Raw genomic sequence first — 22401 nt, 5'->3', positions numbered from 1 at the left:
GTCAAAGCCCTAAACATTAATTATACACTCGTGTATGTCACAGTCTGAATGGATTCTTCAATATTTATTTCATTATATTGGACTTGGTGCTGGGCTAACCAGTTTCATATCAGGAATGACCTTTAAGTTGTTACAATGACTTCTTATAAGATCACTGGCTAATCTTTATTAATTATTATGGATTGATCAACATTCGCTATAAGCCTGGTTTCTCCTCTGGACGGGTTTTCCCAGGAAATTACTCGATGCTCCTGTCAGTTGGCCAATTAACTGCCTCTAAGCCGATATCCCACCTACGCCTTCACAATGTCCAGGTGGGGGACATCTGGTCCGCAACCGCAGTCATTAGCCAGTTAACCCAATTAGCCGACATAGACATAAAATGACAATATTTTTAATGCAATTGAAAGCCCATGTTCGAAAGTGGCTCACTTTCCATACGTACACTGCGCCACAAAGTCACGTCCCCTGGGAAAAAAAGCACTCACCAACGCAGACACACAACTAAGATCGAAGTGAAGCAGGAAGATTGCATGTAACCGAATCTTGAAGATCGAAAAATAAACATGTTAATAATACAATTTTATGATTAATACGAAATGAGCTGGAACCAGGGAAAGAGTGTGGGCCAGGGGCTGTGTGCGATGGGTGGGGAGAGACAGCAGACGTCCAACATGCAAGATATCGCTGTTGTTTTTGCTGCAACGCATACGAAAAGTGCGTGGGCTGCATATACCTCTTGCACTGGAAAAAATAGTAGACCTTAAAGAAAAATAATCTGAAAATTTAATTCCCTAGACTGTAGGATTATAAGATGTATCTGATATTATAAAATCTTTCCAGTGCCCCTCTTCAAGATGCTGGGAACAAGCTGAAGAGAGCTTGAGGAGGATCGGAATGATGGAGTGCAGGTCGGAGGAGTCGGAGGCAGTGAAGCTTATTTATAAATCACGAACATAATGAAATTTCAGCAAGTGGTCGCCGCTGTCCGAAAAAAAGCAGCAAAAATATGCAGCGTTGATGGGGGATAGCGTCTCATCGCAGGGTGGGGTATGCTATTCTCTGCATGATATATGCAGATGTGGACAATGCAGCAGCGAACTGGCCGCTGACATGCCGGCGACATAATGATGAACAGGTCGTGGCACTGGCAGGGGCAGCCCTCCCGCCACTCCAGCCCAGGGGGGAGGGAGTGCTGCCCCCGCCTACGGGGGCACGGGGTGCAATGCTACTGTCGTGTTACGCATCAGTCTCGTGTCAAAAAATAAAAAGGGACGGACGCCTCGGAAAATAGGAGACACTTGTAGTGCATAAGTAGCCATTAATAGGTGCCATGTGCATATCGTTTTGGGGTCTAGTTTTTACGAGTATTTTGGTCGCTTGAAATGCCTTCAGAGCGTGCCGTTTATTTACGATCACCATTTCAGAAGAGTGTCTGCCGGCTGTGTCGACTGTTGGAGTGGCGGACACATCTCCCTTCCGATTTGAGGATCACACGGACGTCGAGCTGGAGGAGGTCTGGAAACAAGGCTGGACGCATTAAAGAAAAAAGGGTTCACATGAATTCGATTTAATGGCCTTAAACAGAGCAACAATGTAAGATTGTTTTGGAATTAAATTTCCGTTTAATGGCTTAAAACAATGTGGATTTAGGGCTAGTTGGGCAAGAGTACTGCTCCTCCATAATAATGGGCTTTTATTTAGTTTTTAGTTGAGTTTTTAAGCAATATTGATTGGGAAAGGAAGTTAAAAAACTTAACATTATGTAACTCATGATTCTTTAAAAGAAAAATAACATAAGAAGGTTAGTTACTGACAATTGACTTGTTTATCAAAATTGTATTCTTATATCATCAAGTATATCAAGTATACGCAACGTGGGCCAAGTTTGCAAAACAATGTCTATAAAAATGCCAAAAATCTGAATAGATGTTAGTGGGAACTTAAATATATCTTCATAGCATCTACTTATAGACTTAATCTCGAATGTTGGATTGAATATTTCAAGTTTTAACTGTTTATTTTTGACCATGCTTAGCCATTACGGCTATCACTGGTTATCAAAAGCTATATCCTCACTCGCAAGTCAAGAAAGTTTCGATATCGCGAAAAACCCATTACCGACTTTCCACTTCCTCAATTATTGTTGGGGGCCAAACCTTTATAAAGTGGCAGGCTTCCTACCTGGCCACACTGTCGATGTTTACGCAAATTTTGCACGTGGGCGTCCTCGGCTTACTCACGCGTCAAAAGAAACACAAACGAAGACAAAATGCTGCTGCGACGCCGCAGCGTTTCTCCCAGAAACCGGCAGCAGCAGCAGAGCAACAAGTCAACAGCATCTCATCCCAACAACAACAGCTGAGAACAAAACAAACTGCAATCAGGTAACACGGCTAAGGCAACAACAAGTTGTCGCTGCCGCTGCCGCAGTTACTGCCGGCGTCGCAGTGGCAGCTAGCAGAGCAGCGCCATCGCCACCATGGCCGCGGCAGCTCCCTTCGCGGCGTTTAGTGCTAGTTGGCACGCTGATCGAGACGGTACGTGGTACGGGTTCCAAAGTTTACAGATTATCGGATCAGTGATCAGATATCGGGGATCACCTTTCAGGTGAAAAATTCTCAAGACAAATTGACCAATTCTTCCATCGCGGGAAGAATTCCAGGTCAACTGTAGAGTGTCTTTTTCAAATAATTCATTTCTTTTTCGAATAACTCCTTTGGCAACATAGTATAGCCTTCCAATACAGCATCCTCCAGCCAGGTTCGAGATCGCGTCGCGTTTGCGTTAATGGCCCCAGAGTGTTTTAATTTTTATTGGCACGAACGACGACGAGATTCAGTTGTGGAGCAGTTGCCGTGGCCGGAGGATCGCATCGCGTGCGCCCCACCTCTATCTTCCCCAATAAAATCAGCTCCGTCCGTCGCGTGTGTCCCCCCCCTTTCGACGCGGATCCATTAAACTCACCTGGATTTGGTGGGACTTTGAAAAGGGTTTCAATTATCTAATGCATCCGTTTCGTTATCGATTCTTTTAGTGTGAAGTGTGGAGTCTACAAGTGTGCGATTTGTTTGATCTTGGCCCAAGGAAACCTATATATACCTATATAAATAATAAAAGTAAAGCAGCGGAAAAGTGTGGAAATACTCATAAAAATAACTCACGCTGCTTCCATTCTAAATACCGCGTTGACAGCCACAAGTGGCAAGTGGCATATCCAGAGCACAAGGAGCTCCAGCTGTCTGTCTACGCGAGTGATTCACTTAGATCGCCGGAACACCAGCATCCGGGGGAGCCTCTCGAGCCACGAGAAGCGTCCTTGACTTGGAGGTGAGTGCTAAGGTTACCACCCAGACCGCCAGAGTGGTTTTGTGGGCGCTGAACAGTGTGCTATAAATAAGCAATGTTTGTGTGGCCAAAATCTAGGCTAAGACTAAAAAGTAGTCAGGTGCGAAGTGCATTCCAAATTAATAACAGGGAATGACTTAACTCTTTAAGTTACATCTCAAGTCATATTAAAAGAGGTCTTAGGGGAAACAATTCTGGTTAGTCTACTTCTAGCACTGATTGTTTTCGAGATTGTACGATTGAGCTCCCATTTACATTCGTTTTTTATTGCACGATAATCGTTGACAATTTATGAATATTTTTCATAAGCGCCTCGCAAGATTACAAGACACTTCACCGCCTTCTCGTATCGGATGATAAATCATGCTAATTGTTATTATAACTCAAATACTATCGATACATATTAATTAGCCACACCCGATACAACCGCAAACGGGCAGTGGAAGCGGCCTGTGGCATCCACAGACACCGACCGACATTAATCTATGGGGGATCTCTTGGTCTTATCTGCATAGGCGCCATAAATACCAGCGGCTAGTCATAATTTATTAATTACTGGACTTTCCACACATATTTAAAAGATCAGATTAAGGTTTCTGCCTCCATGAGAACTATGATTATGTGATCATATAAGGTTCGCGGTAAAGAATTGGAATGTCGGATCTATACAGCAGCTCCAGTTTGTTAGTGCTCTTGCCCAAATGTGGCTAGATTCCCCCAAAGACGTTAAATACATTTTGTGGTAGTATATTTCATTTTATTTGGTTTGATTTCCACATGGGGCAGTCCGTTTCTACTGGGCTCTGGGGTTGCTACTCTATTCCAAGCAATTCAATTAAAAGACGCCCACAGCCAAGATCTCCATAACAATTTATAACTGCCTTTCCAAGATGTCTCAAAGACTTGCGGTTATTTTATTATTTGAATATATTACTCAACGGCAGTGGCGTCTTGGCCGAAAGGGGTATAAGAGCAGTTAATAAATGAGAATTTGATAAATATGCTTTAAAGTTTAAACTTAAAAGTAGAGTAACTTTTAGGAAAGAGATTAAAGAAAGGGCCCAATATTAAGAGTGGGACGCACTCCCTTGAACCACTCACTATCATTGATATAAAATAAATCTTCTTGCATTGACCATATATAGACACTGACTTTGATATTATTAAAACATAAATAATATTGGTATTATTGTTGGTATGTCTATTGGAATTTCCGCTGGGCAGCGAGTTATGAGTTCATAAACAAATGCAAATGAAGTGGAAAATAGTTGCAGCAGCAAATTAGCGCATCGTCAGTGGAAAGTCATTTAGACACCTTATAGGGGGAATTGGTCTTACAAATTTTAATGCTTTGTATTGATTCGAAATGAAATTTGCAATTCAAATATATACGTTACTCACACAATAAAAGTTGAGGCTTTTTGTTTGGGTTGTTTGGACTGTTTGGACCAGCGGCGTCAAAACTGATTCAGGCCGAATGGAGAAGACGGCTTCGTTTTAATGGTTCATCAGCATAAGTTAATGGGGTTTCGGTTTTTGGCCTAATGATAGATTAAATACAATCTGAAACGTTTTGACAAGATCGCTAACAGAAAACAATAACCCTGCGCCAAAATATAAACCCTGGCTGGGCATAAAAGTATCATTTATAACCTGTTGATTAGATCCAGCTGTACCACGGAGATGTTTGATTTGTATAATTTGATATTCTGCAAAGATAGCCGACCCAAAGTTGGAGGTGTGGTCCAACAAACACCTGAAAAACTCATTTAATTATATGGCGGGCATATGCTTGGCTTGTTTATGGCATTATAATATGATTTGGGACAGATTCTAGCTGCTGGCTATGGTTAAGACGTATTTAAGGAATCCATTTTGCGTTTTATAATTTATTCATCTTAAACGAATATCTAAAATTCTAGTCAGTTGAATATTTGACTTGTGTATGATAGTTATTATTGTTTATATTGTTTCTTACTTTTCATATTTCTATAATTTTATCATCATTGTTGCTGGAATTGAGCAACTTGGCAGGTGGCAATTACCATACCAGAATCCCCATCTCCATCACCCGCCTTGCCATTGAGAGGCCTTTCAATATTATGAAATAGGACACTGTGTGGCAGCACCTGAATGGTCAACATTTCAGCTGTCAACTACTATCTGTTTATGAAAAAATAAGAGTCAAAATGTGAATGAGAGAAATCCGACAAAAAGACCGATCGATTGAGATACAGAAATCAATAAAATGAGGACGTCAAGTGCCGCTCCAGAGTCCGGAGTATTGAAATCGCTTTTGATTCAAATCCTAATCGTGTCACCTTTCACGCATACTGCCACAGACTGCGCCGGAAGTTATACAAAGTCTATTATGATGAAACCAATTTATCAGCCGACACCAAATCAATTCAGTTCAGAGCGTTTCAGTCTTAAGTCACTTTTTGCCTCCAATTATGGACTGGCTGGAAAAAGAGATTGAACAAAGGCTGAAGAAAGTTTGTTGCAAATGAAAATCCGCTGAAGAATTTCCCTAAGTGGCTTAGTTGGGACTATGCGTTGCCTTCTCTCTCTGTCGAAGCTTGCCCCTCTCGACTTGCCTCCTTTTCACTCTTTCACGCCACTCGAGATGCGTAGGCGCCGTCATAGATTTTTTTTCATGTCAGACCAGCGACTGACAGCAGGTTTGCCAGCAATTCCGAGCTGAGACTCGAACTGAAGTCGAAGTTTTCGGCTGAGCATTTAAGCGCGGCTGATTTGATTTCAGTGACACGACGCCTGGGGCGGCGGTGGACGCGGAACTTGTCCTGCCCACACGCGACTTCAGTCGGGGCTTCAGCTGCAACAACAGCAATACCAACAGCAACATCAACAGCAGCAGCAGCAGCAGCCACAGCAACACCAACAACTAGCAGCAGAAAAAGTCGCGCATGCGCAGTAGCTTACCAAGCGTTTTTCTTTTCGTTTTAATTTTTGCGCCGTTTTAAACGCCCTGGGGGACGGCAACACGGCGGTTGCATGCTGCATGCTGGTGCAACGTTAAGGAAAGAGTCAAAATATTTGAATTTCTAATATTATACTAACCGAGGGCCGGCACAAGAGTGAGCCACTGAGTCATAAAAGTTAGAAATTATTCAGATAATTGAGTTGTAAGGAAAAAACCCTATAAGATTTAGCTAATAACTAGAACTTTATTTTTAATATCAACTTTTAAGCTTTATCTAACTATTACTGAAAGAGTTTTTTATTTATAATTTTTATTTATGCATAAAATCTACAAAGCACAATCGGCTTAGCAACCCTCGCTACCCGGGGTTCTCGGAAAGGTTTCCTGCCCCGCCGCCTCGGGCTGACGGGCCATTCAATCTGATGAAAATGACTTTTCCGATAAGCATCAAATTTCCTTTGATGATGGATCAGAAACGCCTTTGTCACTACGCGAGAGTGACAGTCGTCGGGGACGCCAAACTTGTTCAATCGCCTCATCTCAGATCAGTACGGGGTCGGTTGGGTCTAACCCGGGTAGTGGGTGAGGATTCCATCTGATCCAATCCCCCTTGATGTCCAGAGTTGCGGTTTGTGGCCGGCTGATCGCTTTGCGGCTTCCGTGTGCATTTGCCTTTGCTTAATTAAATGTCAATCAATGTACTCATCGCTTTATGGCAACCGACTTTGTCTCTGATTTGTCCGCTTTATTAAGTTGATGCCGTCTCGTCTTGGTGATGTTGATACGAGTGCGGTTGTCGCTCCGGCGTCTCTGTGGCGTGGATTTTTCTATTTGGGTTGCGTGGGTGCTGGACAGAGAAGATAGATGTACAGATGCCCGGCCTAGGCATGATCTATACCAAGCCAATGGCATTAAAAAGTATTTAATAAATTTCAGGCCTGAGGATTATGTGTTTAGGTGTACATGGGGAAGGTGGTTCCACTTCTGATTTTTATATTTTGAGGGGGATTACTGCGGATGACACTTTGTGGGAAATGTTCTGGGATCGGTAGCCGATGGACCATCTTAACTGGCTATTAATAAACGTTTCAATGAACACTTGGCACAGATCTTTCGGGTATTATGTTTGGGTTAAGTTCTTGGTAACCTTTCTCGGATTTGGAAATGGATGAATGGACTTAAGAACTTATGGGACCTTGATAGGATTCCGTTCTGAGAAGATCTTCTGAGATGTATATGAAAGTCTTAGCATCTCCATCAAAGTTGTTGAATAATAAATCTACTGAATTAATTATTGAAATGATTATAAAACCTTAAGAATATTAGAACTAACAAGAAAGCACTTGGATATCTCGGACAAGACAACCATTTTTCTACTTTTACTGCTGGATGGGTTACGAAGCTGGGCTTTTGGGACTCTGGTAATTGCGATTACACCCATAAATGGTATAGATCCGATCCAACTCGGTGACATTGTAGCCAAAAGAACGAGAACCCGACAGCAATAACAACTGCCACTATAAATCCATAACTGTCAGTCAACATTTTGAACCAGTATCGACTCGGACTGTAACTCTCGATGTGGCTGCCTGGAGCATCTGCGACCGTTACAACATTCCTGGGACACCTTTTGAGCCGCAGCCCCAGCATCTTAGCCACATTTCTTGTGTGTTTACTTTATCATGAAAGTTGTGTAATGGCTGCAGGTTGGTGGAGGATGGCATCGGACCTGGTCGAGAACACTCTCTCGATTGGATTTGTTTGTTATGCAGTTTATAACACTTCTTGACGGTTTTGTGGCTGCTCTAGTGATGAGCAAAATGCCTAATTGCAACCGAGATCTCCTTTTTTTCTGTGGCGGGGGGCGGAATACTCTATCCATTTTACGATCGACGCTTGTTTAATGCCAATCAGTGAGTACTTAATTATACGAGCCAGATCTTACTACATTTTATTTTATTTCATTGATCGTTAAATCTGTGTATTAAACCGAATTTATGATCACTTAAACAGATGTAAGCTGAGAGAAAAATGTGTCTACGGTAGAAGCTAACCCGGGAAAGTTATGTAAGAACCTCCTAAATTGGAAGCATTATATTTTGTCGGGATGGTCGTATTACCTTCTAAGAAATGTACAAAAAATTACAAACTTTTCCTCTGTTTAATTCCAAAAAGTGTAGAGCTTCAACCATCAACCTTTCCGCGGAACTTCCGCTGGAGAAGCACCTGAAAATACAGAGCAGGCGAAAATAAAACTGAACGCACACATTAAATAAACATTTATTTAAGTTAAAACGAGACAGGCCAGAAAGAATGATTGCAAAAATCCAACATAAATCTTTGGCAGCTCAAAGTATCCACATTGGGAACACAAGAAAATTACAAAAAGAAATATAAAACTTAAGCTCCGAAATGCTTTATTATCATGACGCCCACAGATGGCCCATAAGATGAAAGATATGGCGGAGAAGGTCCATGGAACTATGTATATTTATATAGATATACCTAGGTGATACCCGACCAAGTACTTCCGGCGCGGAGGGGACCGACAACTAAAAGGGGGAATTTATAAATCTTCATGTTGGATATTCCAAAAATGCTGCCAAAAATTTATCGATCAGTCTTTGTTGTCTTTGTTAATTTCATTCCTCCTTCTAGTCTTTTAATTTGAATTTTATTTATTATTTTATGCGATTTTATTTCGTCTTTCTATGAGTTCCAAGCAATGCCTCTAACTAGGAGATTTATTTTTAAACGTAAATAAACAACCACCGGCTGCGGGGCGAGATCTTATTTTTTTACTTCATCGTTTCATTCTTTTTTTTTTATTTATATTGCAGTGGACGGAAAAACATTGGAGTGAAGAGCCCGCCAGCCCCACTCGGGCTCCCCACACCACAGCGGAGAAGACTTTTGAAAAAAAAAAAAGGCCTAGCGATGAATTGGATACGCGTGCTGCTAATCGGGTTGACCGCCTTGGCGCTGACATTCGTGGAGGTTGCATCACTCTCACTGGATCCAGGTACATACACACATCATAACATGGACTGAATGACTTCAAGACAACCGACTTACCATACCTCCAATCCGCTAAAATCTTTCTCGCGACATGATTGTGGGTCCAAACACTAAAAAGAAAAGTCGATTTTGGAAATTGTACTTTTTTTAATAGTAAAACTATTAAAGCTTTCAAAATAAGTTAAAATAAGGCTTTCATTTTTAAAGGGCTTAAACTTTAAAAAGTGTAGCTTATTTTATACATTTAAATAATGTTTAATAATGATATGAAACCAGACGTACTAGGTTTCTTAATTTTATATAACTAGTCTCACTATCAGAGGCCTTTTCTTGACTTTCCTCTTATATATTTTGTTCATAAGAACTCTTTCTATGACATGTTTCCTCCAAAGTTTTCCCTCAGTGCATTCAAGCATACATTTTTACCGTTTTTTATGGTTAAACATGCGAATACAAACGATCGCACGAGGCCCCAAACGTCAATATTTGCCGAGAAACGCCCGAAAGCCAAACTTTTGGTTACCAACTTAGCGATTTATGTAAATCTCGAACTGAAATCCCAATGCAAACGTCGCCGGGCCGACAGCTCGGGTCACTAGTCGTTGACTTGGCGACCTCCCCGTGCCGTAAATGGCGCTGGTGGTGTCCGATCACGAATGCAATTTTTATGCCCGTGTCCTAAAGCCACATGCCCCAAAGACATATCCATGTGGGGGAAGGTCACCTGGCATGAGCCTGTCAAATACAGCCCGAAGACAGTATGACAAATAACCGCACAAATGCGTGAAATTCTATATAGAGTTGGCGGGATGGATTCCTAGGCCTTGTTGGATTGTGCAAATACTGCTTGTATTTATTTGGGTTAACACGACTAGCGGCATTAGGGGCGATCTCGCCGGGTGACCAAAATAAATAGTTCCATGTTTCGTGTGGCCGAAGTGTGGTAACCGATTGCCAATGTTTGTGGATAAATAGAGCAAGTGGCTAAGACCCGCGTGGAGATTGACAAACATGACCCAATCTTAATCTTTATTTGTATTGATTTGGTAATTCAATCTGTTTGGTTTCGGTAGAACGGAAGTGGTTCTTAACGGTTGGAATAAGGGATTCCACTGATCACCGAAGTGGAACAAAGATAAGGCACGAATGTGGATTTATAAACCTGACAGTTGATAAAATGAAGAAAATATATTTATAAGCAAATAATCTTAATTACTTAAAAATATTGTTTATCAACAGTTGCTTCAGCTGAACTGGAACAGTTTATACGAAAAGGAGATGTGGTTATATCAACACGCCATATACGGTAAGGAACCCCAGGCTCTCCAAAAGCCTAAACAAAGACTTATAAAGAGTATTATTGTTTAGACCTCGTCGTAAGCTACACATCTCCATAGAGGCCCTCTTTATGATTGATTTCCCCATGCTGAAGCACAAGATGTCCTTTTTCCTGGACCGCAAACAGCAGCGTGTCACTCTGGACATCAGTGCCAACGGCGCCACCGAGTCGCGCAACTTCGAGATACCCAACATCAACGAGACCAGCACCATCAGGTCCCTGGCTCTGCAGTTCTCAAAGAATCGCATTACCCTCTATGTGGACTGCAAGGCGAGCACGCATCACGACATTGACATGAACCTGGCCAAGTTGTACACCCAAATGGACGATCCGGTGATTAAGCTGGTGAGTCAAGACCCAGGTGGTGGGATTGGATAAGACAGAGAAAAATACCTTCTTTATTGACAGTTTCGTGAGCGCAAGTATCCCCTGCTTTTCGACGGGGACATGGAGCATTCCCTGCAGCGGGCCAATTGCCAGAAGGGTCTCCATCGGCGGGGCAATCGCCGCATGCTGCGCAACAAGATCACAGAACGTGGTAAGTCCCAACCCACCTTTGGCATGTGGCATGATCCAAATATTACTAATACTAATATAATACAACTTTTACTTTCCCATTTTCCTCAATCATTTCAGAGAAGAACAAGAAGCGTGATGTCCGTTACTGGAATGAGCCAACGATTGCCGGAGATCGAGTCCGTGAGGATCACAGACATCAGGAGGTGCCTACTGAGGTGGAGCGTGGTGATATCCCTGTTCTGCATGGCGATTGTGAAGGTAGGTGGCCCAGTCCCTTTCCCAACCACATAGACAGACAGCCACCCATCACCCTACCCACTGGCAGTCGGTTTATTATCGCCTGACAGTCGGTAGTCCCGGGCCAGTCAACGGATCTTGGCCCAAAGGCGTGGCCCCACCCAAAACGGTGGCTTCCCACGAAACCGAGGGCTGGGCTGGCTTAGATGTTGGCTTTGATGAAATTATTTGGCTTTTGTCAGTTGGCGTTTATGTCACTCGAGGAACATAATTCAATTAGGCAAATGTTGTGGAACAACCTGAATCGGAGCGGAGTACGCATGTAGGTTGGGGAACTAAATAATCGGGGGATTGTTGCACTGAGTGGGGGCCAGAGACTTCAATGGCATGTGCAAGTGAATGAACGAGGCCTTGAAAATTGGAAAAGACCTCTACAAAGTGCAACAGAAAATCAAGAAATAAAAAACAAACTAAGAGAATGTAAGGAAAAAGTTCTTGTTTATTTATACTTCCGTTAAAAAAAGAATTTGTAGAAAAAACATTAAGAATAATTATATTTTTTGACATTGATCGAGTATGTTCAAGATTGCCAATATGTGGGATGGCTAAAATACAAAATAAGCAACAAAATACTTGCCTTAAAACCTCATAACAAGAATATTTGACCTTAAGTAACACGAAGCTCCTTATACGTACTACCAGCATCCGGGCTAACACCCTTGTAATCCGATGTTGCCATTACCAATTTGTGCCTGTCCTTGAGCATTACGGTCTTCATTAGGCTGCAATAACCTATCTTCACTTAACCCGCTAATGCCTTATAAATCTGGCACGCAATTAATAACGAGCCATACGCACCTCTAGGTTTGTGCCGAGATATAGCCATAAATACCTTCATCGAAGTCACTTTCTGGCCAATAAGTCGCCGCTAAGTGCTCGTTGGAGAGATGAGGGAGAGTGTTCGGGGGCTGGAGAAGGAGGCGCCCACAGTGCGACAACACTAATGAACACCGAGATACGACAAAGCCCCTGTATGTAGTGTGTTAGGTTGTGCACTCGTTGGGGGCTTTGAGCCCGGTGTTGAGCCGGCATAATTATTATTTATCTGGCTCAGAGCAAAGACACCAAATTGGTAGCCCGTTCCGATCTGTACCCACACAATCTGCAAATATGCATAGTAAGAAACGCGACTATGCACTTAGAACAAAAGGTATTAATAACTAATATAGAGGGTTTGACATACGAAAGTGGTTTCAAAGTGGTTTCAAGCTCTAAAATCTTATAAAAAATTGTATTTATAATATTAAGAGTATTTTTCAAGTGCATATGATTCGAGTAAGGGGCGGCATATAAATCGCAAAGGCAAAGGCAAGGGCAACGGCAAAACGTAATGAATGAATTACGTGGCTACGCCGACGACCAACCAACCAACCAGATACAGATACGAGCGAAGGTTGTCAAATGTAACCAAAACGAGATTGGAGCATTCTAAAGCCAGGCATCGTGGATCGGGAGGGGAGGACGTGGAGCAGATCTAGAGGCCCCAGATCTGACTTGGAACGGATGCGTTTGGGCGTTAAGGCGGCGGCGGCATTTTCAATGTTGACAAAACTCATTCAGGCACTCAGGGCCCGGACCAGAGCGACAAAATCAGACAGATGTGCTTATGGAACCAATCACGAAGTTGAACTAGTTTAGTTGTTACTATGTGTCTTACATGCTGTTGTACATCTTCAGGGGTCTAGAAATGGCAAGGATACTATGAGGAGTCAGTAATATTGTAGAGTATCGGGAACTATAGGCTTAAGTTACCTTCATCCATGAACTCATTTATCGCTAAGCCCATCCTAACAAAAACCCACGCACTAGGTATATATATCCTGAACAAACCCATAATCCTCGATCAATTGGCACACTGACTCACCTCTAAAGGGGAGCCGGAAAATCGGAATCGAGAGTCAGGCTTTGTTGTCTCATTGCATTAAGCTGCACTTAAACGCCAAACGCATTAGCAGCTGTTCGAGTCCCCGACTCCCGGAGGCAGGAGTCCATTGGAGCGACAAAGCGGATTAGGTTGCAATCAGAGGTTCCACACACTATCCTCTCTCCAAGCGCGATCTCGTTTGTTGTTTTCGCATCGGTTAGACCTTAATCTTGTCAGACGCTCGAACGCTTCCCACACACATTTGCCATATGCCGTATTCCGTATGCCACTCGCCAAGTCCGGGGAGGGTCTGGAGGGTGTTGGTGAATTATTGTTGCTTTATTTAAAGTCCCGAACATCTGAGGACCCCCATCCCCCTTAAACTCGAATCCGTCTTAACGCTAAACTGCACGTTGTGCTCATTGTTCCAAACAGACGCCCTCGCACGCTCGCTGAGCGATTTACTGGCATTGGTTAAGCTCCTCCGCGAGGACGTCGCCCACCAGCGCCAGGAGATAGCCTACCTGCGGATGCTCTTGGAGAACTGTGCCGGCTGCAAGAATCCCCTGACTCCCGATAACCAATTGCGCCTCGAAGACTGCCGCAACGCGAATCCTTGTTATCCAGGTAAGCCACGTTTTCCCAAAAATAAATAATAATTCAATTTGGAATTATCAGCAAGTTACGTGGGACAAGGTTATGCCTTTTATAAGGAAAGATTTTATTTACTCTTTCATTACTCCAATTAAAGGCAATACTTGGTTATCTTTCCTATTTCCTTTTAGGAGTGGAGTGCCTGGACTCGGCGTCTGGGCCCAGATGTGGCCATTGTCCCATTGGTTTCTTCGGAGATGGCAAGACCTGCAAGCCGGGCGTCACCTGCGCCCAACTGGTGTGCTATCCGTAAGTCTCTCCTGCATCCTATATACCTATATATATATACTGTTGGGCTTGCACTTTTGTGAAACTTTTTCAAAAAATTAACGCAGCTTGTGGAGTTTTTTTAATGGCGTCAAGGGCGTGGCAGCGCATCCATGTTAATTGTATTTGTCATGCTGGGACTTCGAGGGCTTGAAAAGCGCCGCCGTCCGAAAGACTCCTTCTTCCCTGCCTGACTGTGCAATTATTTGCATTTGGCCTTAATGGCAATTTGATGTTGTTTATGGTTTGATGATCTAGCCAAACAACGGCTAAACCGGCCCTGGTGTAACTCCTTTACAGGAACCTCAAAGTCGGAACTCAGTCATATGCATATCTATATCTGTGATTGATAAGCACGTGATGGCCATATTGAGAAGACACATTTAGGCCTTTATTCGCTTAGTGAATTCTACGAATAAATGGGAACAAGGAGCCGTGGCCTTAAGCTGGTTACCCAGAACCAAGTAAGTGGATTGGGCTTAATGGCAGTGAGTCATGCGAGTGATTCTGGAACCAGTTTTCTCACCTCTCCCCATCCGATAAGATACTTGGAGATCGTAGATATGTCAATTCAACTTCCTAATCCCTTGTCACATTGAAAGTTTTTCCATTTCTTACACATTTAGTTTTTTTTTATCAAGACGGGCTAAGATTGTTTAGGCCAATGAAGTCTAAAGATAAATATTCAAATGATCTCTTAGAAGGGGGTCTTATCTGGCAAATGATCTCTTTGATGTGTTTAAGATTAGAAATAGAAAGAAAGAGAAATTTGGTCAAATCAATTTAGATTCATATTCCGGTCACCTGCTGACATAATTTAAACATCAAAACTGTGCCTCACAAGGAAAACCTTTCATTAACTATGATAACTTTACCAAACACCCACAAAATCGTATGAAGTTGTCGGTGTCAGACCGGACGAGTCTATCACAGCCGGAAACCAACATATTAAACAGTAAAGTCTTACCTACAAAATTAATTTATAATAATGTTATCCTACAAATTTAATATTTGAAATATATTGTAAAATGTCAACTACTGAAATCATCTCGTAATAAGAAAAGCTGTGTGTTTTGGCATACTTTAGAATACCTCTTAAGACATTTATGATTTTAGAAAGCTGGCAATATTGTCGACTGGCGACCCGCATTGTCGAAAATATAACCCGGGGGACCCTAATAAAAACATTATATCTGGGAGTTCCCCAGCTCACGGCCTGCGCTAACGAAAACGTCATAAATATGTTAAACAAAACTATAACAAGTTATGCGATGTAACGGAGCTGCAGAGACCGCAGTGGATATTGTTCTACAAAATGCAACAAAACCATTGGCAATCCAGAACGAGAAGCTGTGAGGTCTGGACCACAAATGGCACTTGAAAAAGCCGCATAAATTAGTTAAATGTGATCCGGAATAAAGAACCCGCACCCATTTCGACGGAACCCCGATACTACGAAACCCCACAACTCCGACGCTCGGGTTCTTCAGATCTGAGGACTGACTGACTTCATTGTGTCAAAACACTTAAAGTGATTTCTGTTATTTCTGGTCTCTGACCACCAGGGACCCGGGGAAATGCGAGATGCTAGGCTCTCCTGGCCACGCGCATAGGAAGCATTCGACCATAAATTTGTGTAAATTATTGAAAAGAGCCCCCGGACCGGCCAAGAAGAACCTATAGAACCGGGTATATTGTAGGTGTCTAGGGATCGGATGGCCCCACTGTGGCTTGTTTGCTTTTTCGATTGGTTTGCCTGGGCTGCCTGGTTGCCCGGCTGTCTGTTTGCCGGCAAGGTGCGCCCCTGGCTGACCGTATTTTAATTTGCATAAAATTTTTTTAAATGTTGTCACGACGACGCTGGCCGACGCCGACTCGTTACTGTCATCTTTCATTATCGATGAAATGTGGCCCGATGCGTGTGGTAGGCCCAAAACTGATACTCCATTCCAATCATTTTAATTTAGAACCCACCAACTGTCATCTGAATCAAATGCGGCGTCATGGGCTAACATGGTCAACGCTTTGTCTTTTTTCGGTTCGATTTCGAGTTCCATTCTTTTGGAGACCCTGGAAGACGATCGATTCTATTAAAAGGTCGTAAAACTTGCGCTAATGACATGCACACCTGTTGATCCTTTGTTGTGGCAGATATTGTGTGTGTTTTATGGGGGTATCCACTGTTTTAGGTCGAAAATATTCCTTTGAACATTGGTCTTGCTGTTTATGGGTTCTATTGTGATATCTGAAATCATTTTAACGTTCTAAGGGTTTTTGGTAGCGTTCTAAATTGAATGAAACTTTTCTTATATTTTCCAGGAAAGGTATATAAAATAAAAAACCTTGGAAAAGGTTACTTTTAATTGAAAAATGGAGGGAGAGGTTTTTTGGAAGAACTCTAAGATAGAAGATACACCACATTATTGCATACTTTTATGAGCTTCATCTTCTATGAGCTAGATAGTCACTCTTTTCCTTGTGTCCTATTGGCTTTTAAGACTTTAAGCTTCCAAAAGTATGACCCATCCAAGTTTCCCTTCATACCAGCTTAAGTTCTCAAAACCAAGCAGAATTCTTAAAACAAATAAACAAATTGCCTTTGTATACCACTATCTGCCTTAAACCCTTTACAAGTATTTGCTTTTCGCATTCCCACAGCACTTTCCATTTCCAAGAGCCCAGACTCAGGTGAGTCCGACCTAATCGACCACCTGAAAAGCCAATCATAACTTGGCCCCAGGCCGATGACAGTTGGGGCGCCTCCGCCCCAAAAGTTTTCACTGCGCACACTTTTTTGTTCAATTTAAATTATGCATATGATGAAATAATCAGCAATGCAATCAAGCTACAGACTTTGGGCCAAAAGAGAGATTATATTACCATCTTAAGATGGGAGATAACGATTGGGAGTGTGATTCCTAGGCCCATGGCAGCTGCAACATGTGTTCGGGCATGTTGGACACAGAATTCCATGCAGCGACAGAATACCATTGAATTGTGGCAACTTTCCCACAGAATCTCAATTTTCTTCTTCACAATTTTCTTGGCCTCATCCCCCCCCCTCGGACCTAGTCGGCGGTTGTTGGCCCAAACAAAACGTTTAAAAAGCGGGAAACCGAAAGAAAGGAAGCAGCAGAGAGCTGGTTCACAGCTTCGAAACATCAAAGTTCGGTGGAACGCATATATCTCAGTGTGAATCAAGTTCGCCTACGCATTGGAAAAAAGTGGATCCATTGATTCCAAGCCGTTTCGCTGGATATGTTGTTTTTTCTTTTTATTTTTGTTGTCTTCTTGTTTTTGTAGCCATGGCTGTTGACTTCGCGTTGGACTGCTTGAATTCAAATTAATAGTTGACTGGCAGCGAATCGAACTCGGGCCACGTTTATACCTGAGCTGAGTTTACGATAACTTCAAATACAAAGTTTTCTAAGGCCAAGGCCGAGTATTAGACCTGATAACAATTAGCTACTATATTAAGTTAGTAGCTGCTCTAAGTAAAACCTCTAGGATTAATTTAGAAATTAATTCATTAAGTGCAATATTCATATGGCTGATTTAATTTAATTACAGCCATTAAGTTAATGCCTTAATGGGGTTTCTTGATGTCCATCCCACGTTAGAGTTCTACAATAATCCGCAATGCCGCATAAACTTTTTATGTTGGCCCAGTGCTGTTGCCACGCCAGTTGTCTTGGCCAAGCTCAGGCGCACCAATGAAAACAAAAACAAGCCCAGGCTGAGGCTGAGGCACAGGCCAAGCCGAGATCAGGCCCGAGCCAAAGGGGCCCAGAGTCGAGCCAAGATCTTGAGTTGGAGCTGGAGCTGCAGATGGAGATGGCGATGGAGTCAGAGTTGGAGCCCCAACCGCATAGATAAGTGGCCTGTGGCAAAATAAACGCCGCTTTATGGCAGTTAGCTGCAGTTTGTCCAAAGCGTGCGCCACATTCGAGGATTGTGGAAGATTGAGGATGGTGGCATTGCTTTTTCCCAGTTTCTCCCCCTCCCTGAAATGGAAAAAAGGGAGCTCCTTGGAGTGGCAGCCAAGTGTTTGCTGGCTCTTTTTTGTTGGTGGGCATTTGCATGGCATGCGCTACCATTAGAAGCCGTTTGGGAGAGGTTAATGGCTGGGGAGCGAATTTTCGGGGAGTACGCCACAAGAATAAGGGTTACGATCCAGTCGAATGGCTAATTGACTATAAACTATATGATGGCCTCTAATAATATTACATCTTAGGGTTATTATATTATTTTCTTGTTACCACTGTAACCCCTGCCTACCAGCACTTGTCTGGAATATGGCTAAAAGCCTTTGCATGCTTCACAACCATGTTCACACATTACTCAGACGGTGCTCCTTCTCGGGACCAGCAGGGCTCTGCCCTCCTTCTAAGGCTCTTGGGTCCAGTGTTTGAACTGGACTTGGTTTTCGACTCGAAGGCTCAGAGGATCAGAGAAACGGAGGCTGGGAGGATAGGGCCAGCAAATTGGAATTATGAATTATGAATGCGTGGTTAATAAAACGAACGTCCCGAGAGAGAACGGCAGTCAAGACAGGGCTAAGTCCGTCATGCCAACAAGGTAGGAGGAGGGTCAGTGGCTGAAATGCTAATGCGTTCCTCGCTGCGCTTGACTGGATATTTTCCCAGCACTCAAACGATGCCGCGATGCCACAATGCGGCAGACCCAGACAATATGGTCGAATGAACTGAAACAAAGCAGAAAAGTGCAAAGTGATGGCCAGCGGGAGGGCCAATAGATGCTGCGGAGAAGGAGCTGGAGGCACCTGGGAACGGAGCCGGAAAGCGAAAACCCCTACGCAACTTCGGATGATGTCCAGGTACTCCGCCTCGACTCCCAACTGAACGCTTGCCACTTAAGTACTTAACACTTTTGGCTAATTGCGCCTTACCAGTTGGAGGCAAGCCCCAAATGCTTCCACCCAAAAACTCCGAGTGGATCTTGACAAGTGTGCACGGTTGGCCACCGGTGGGTATGCCAAAGTCAAGAGCTGATGGATCCCATCGACTGACAGCTCCAAAAAATAACAAAATATAAGTCGACTTACGAACGGCCATGTACATCTAATGTTATTCTAATACTCTGTAGGGGGCTTTTTTTATCCTAAGTATGATATTTATAGAAGTTTCTTTTAAAATAACAAGGTAGTGTTGAACCTTGAATTGTTGTTATAATCTATAGATTGGTTTCCAATTACTTATTTTACATTTCATTAATTTGGCTTGATTAATGTTTAATATATACCTCTAGAAGTTCAACAAAGAAACTAGTTTCTGCCACTAGTATCTATTACAAACTAAAATAAATTTGAGATTATCTTAAGGGTATTCCCTTAGTCTTACTGGAATCCTCTACTCCAACCCACTTAAAATTTGTGTTGTTTCGGCCAGGTCCAAAGACCTCTTACGACTTAAACTTCCGGCAGGAGCAGGCACTCTGTGTGCTTAGTCATAAAATATTGGAAACTATGGCTTCTGGGTCAGTTGGGCACGGTAGTTCTGGCAGATGGGTGATTTTCCTAGAAAATTGGTCTGTCATGAGTTATGTCCTGACAAAGTGGAAAGCAAAACGAACCTCCAAACTGCAGACTTGGTCTTGGATGAAGATGGGCCAAAATCGACCAAATGGTCAGCTTATGCGACCGGAGGACCAGAACAGACCAGTAACTGTAACCCCGAACTCTGGCGACCTAACGACCAGGTCATGATATGTAAATATTTTGCAAGCCATAAGCAGTCCCACACTCTGGAGCATAAATAAGGAACGGCTGGGGAGAATTTACATGCATGCAATGCAGTTGTTTTGGCCATCGGCTATCCGGCCTACACACCGGCCTGGTCAGTCCGTCTCCTCTGGTCTTCCTTTATTTATTTGTGTTTCGCTGGCTTTTAATAAGATTTTCTTGTAATTGTAATTTGTTTTCTTTTTGGAATCTTCTGTTGTCTTCCTGTACGAAAATCCACCTGAGAGGAAGGGGGGTATGGGGGACGGAGAATCCCTCATGTCTTGTTGCTTTGTCGGTGTTTTGTGACCCTCGCCAGGGGTACCCCTGATGGCCCTGATCCCTCCCACCCTCGTGATCCCCCGGCGACTGTAACCTTTTCTCTTTTCACCGCTGACTGGCTGAATGGCTTTTGTGTAACCGTTTCGACTAAACATCATTAATAAATATGCCTTTGTATGCTCGAGACCGTGTCCCAACATTAACAGCCTTTTGTTGCTGTTTGTTCCTGCCTGTCGGTATTAATAATAATAAACAATATGCCCAGCAAATATCCTCCCCATCCTCGGCGGCATTAACCACAATATGTGTTGTCGTTTTCCATTGCAGAGGCGTTCAGTGTCGTGATACCGTGAATGGGGCGCAGTGTGACTCCTGTCCGGTTGGCTACGAAGGTGATGGACGCACATGTTCCCTACGAAATCCTTGCCTGGACACCCCATGCCCCTCAGGTAAGTTCCTCTCTCCAGCCAATCAATTGGCTTGGAGTGGTCTCTTTTGGGCTTGTTTTGAGCCCAGTCTTTATCCCATTTCAGGTTAGCCATGTGAAGTTTCTTTTTTTTCGGGTACCGATTGATTTTATGGCTAATTTGGGTTTGTCGTGCCATCAACTCAGTTGTGAGTGGGTTGATTGCCAGACGTAGAACCATATAGGAGTTCCCAACAAAATTAGAGTTGTTAGAGAGTTTAATTTGATTAGAAGTTTTGTTGGGAGTAGCTAAAAAGAATGTTAATTGAATAAGAAAACTTTATAGGTTTTTTTTCATTTATAAAGACTTTTAAGAATAAAGTATTAGGTTTTATTTTTTCAAAAAACTATAGACTTGTAACATAATAACGAATAATAGGACCTACTTTTAAACCCAGTCGGATGGCTTTGTTTTGTAAATATTTAATGCTTATAGCTAACAATGTTTTTGGGTTATGGAATCGGAATTAATTGATTAAAGCTTAAAAATGAAAATTAAAAAAAAAATATATATATAAAACCCTTCACACAATCTATAGTATAAACATACCCCATTCAATACAATGTAGAGTACTCAATTCACACGACTATTTGATTTATTAATGGCCACCGTGGTAACTTTGGGGCTCTGAGGACTTTCCGGCCAATAAACCCTTTTGATTGAATAAAAAACCCTTGAAAATTATATGGTACCTGTGGGTAATTTCTGTCTTCCCGCGAATGTGTGAAACAAAACGACTAATCAGGGCTGGGATGCCCAGTAAGGTCCAAAGTTGCAGACCCGGAGAGTCATCATTGGTTGGTTGAGGCGTGCTGGAATGTTGGGGCCTTATATGTTAAGTTGGCTAATTGATTTGCGGCAAAAGCACAAAGTGCAGAGTGCCAGTAGGCGGACTGAGTCGGCACACTCATATGGGGCACATCACAAATGAATTATCTGATTACTAATATACCATTCTCATTTGTATTAGGCAACATTCTAGTGCCCTCGCATAATGTGCAACACTATCAGAGGCAGAGCCAGTACACGGCCCGCAAATACTCGGTCGTAACGAACTAATCCACAGCGGGAGAAGCAAGAACAACGTTTTTATTAAGATATATACATAATATATATTACAAACAGAAGAATCCAGAAAGTGCACATACTGAATAACTACCTATATAAAATAGTCATAAGTTGTAAGCTCTACGATTGGCAAACAGCGGAATTCAAAGTATTAGCAATCCACGAAAAAATAACTAAATAATTATTCATTTTGCTACTTAACACTGTCTAAGAAAATATATATATTCTGGAAATCAATTATAGAATAGAGTATGCATTAAAAACTGAAAATTAAATGCCCAGAAAGTGGAGTCTATAAACGTGTAACGAAATTTGTTCCCCCTTGGACCGAAATCTCCCAATTATTGTAATAAAATATAAAATATATGAAACCGTGTACGCTGTTATTCTTTGGTATTAAATAAATAAACTCAACCATTGGCTATAAAAAATTTGTTTATTTGTTTTTGAAATCATTTACCCTATCCCCTCACTGCTATTTATCACATCATCATGTTTATAAACTATCATTTTCTGGTCATGCCTTCAAAGATACAAAGATCAGGGTAAGTGGATGGGATAATTACATTTCATTCTCTCTAGTATAGAGGGGGT

At 42.5% G+C, this 22401-nt stretch overlaps 1 protein-coding gene across 1 annotated transcript; it reads left to right on the top strand.

Moving 5' to 3' along the window:
• Positions 1 to 2520: 2520 nt before the first annotated feature.
• On the top strand, positions 2521 to 22178 carry LOC138927416 (uncharacterized). Its single transcript, XM_070282729.1, has 11 exons — positions 2521 to 2610; positions 3038 to 3330; positions 9133 to 9314; positions 10550 to 10616; positions 10679 to 10994; positions 11058 to 11187; positions 11286 to 11426; positions 13765 to 13956; positions 14115 to 14232; positions 20600 to 20721; positions 21710 to 22178. Exons 3-11 carry the CDS (start codon positions 9230 to 9232, stop codon positions 21796 to 21798), a joined length of 1260 nt encoding a protein of 419 aa, XP_070138830.1. The 5' UTR covers positions 2521 to 2610; positions 3038 to 3330; positions 9133 to 9229; the 3' UTR covers positions 21799 to 22178.
• The last annotated feature ends 223 nt before the right edge of the window (positions 22179 to 22401 follow it).

Source organism: Drosophila bipectinata, unplaced genomic scaffold, assembly GCF_030179905.1.
Source record: "Drosophila bipectinata strain 14024-0381.07 unplaced genomic scaffold, DbipHiC1v2 scaffold_249, whole genome shotgun sequence".
Lineage (NCBI taxonomy): Eukaryota > Metazoa > Arthropoda > Insecta > Diptera > Drosophilidae > Drosophila > Drosophila bipectinata.
Note: the sequence above shows the minus strand (reverse complement) of the source record. Positions and strands in the feature narration are given on the sequence as shown.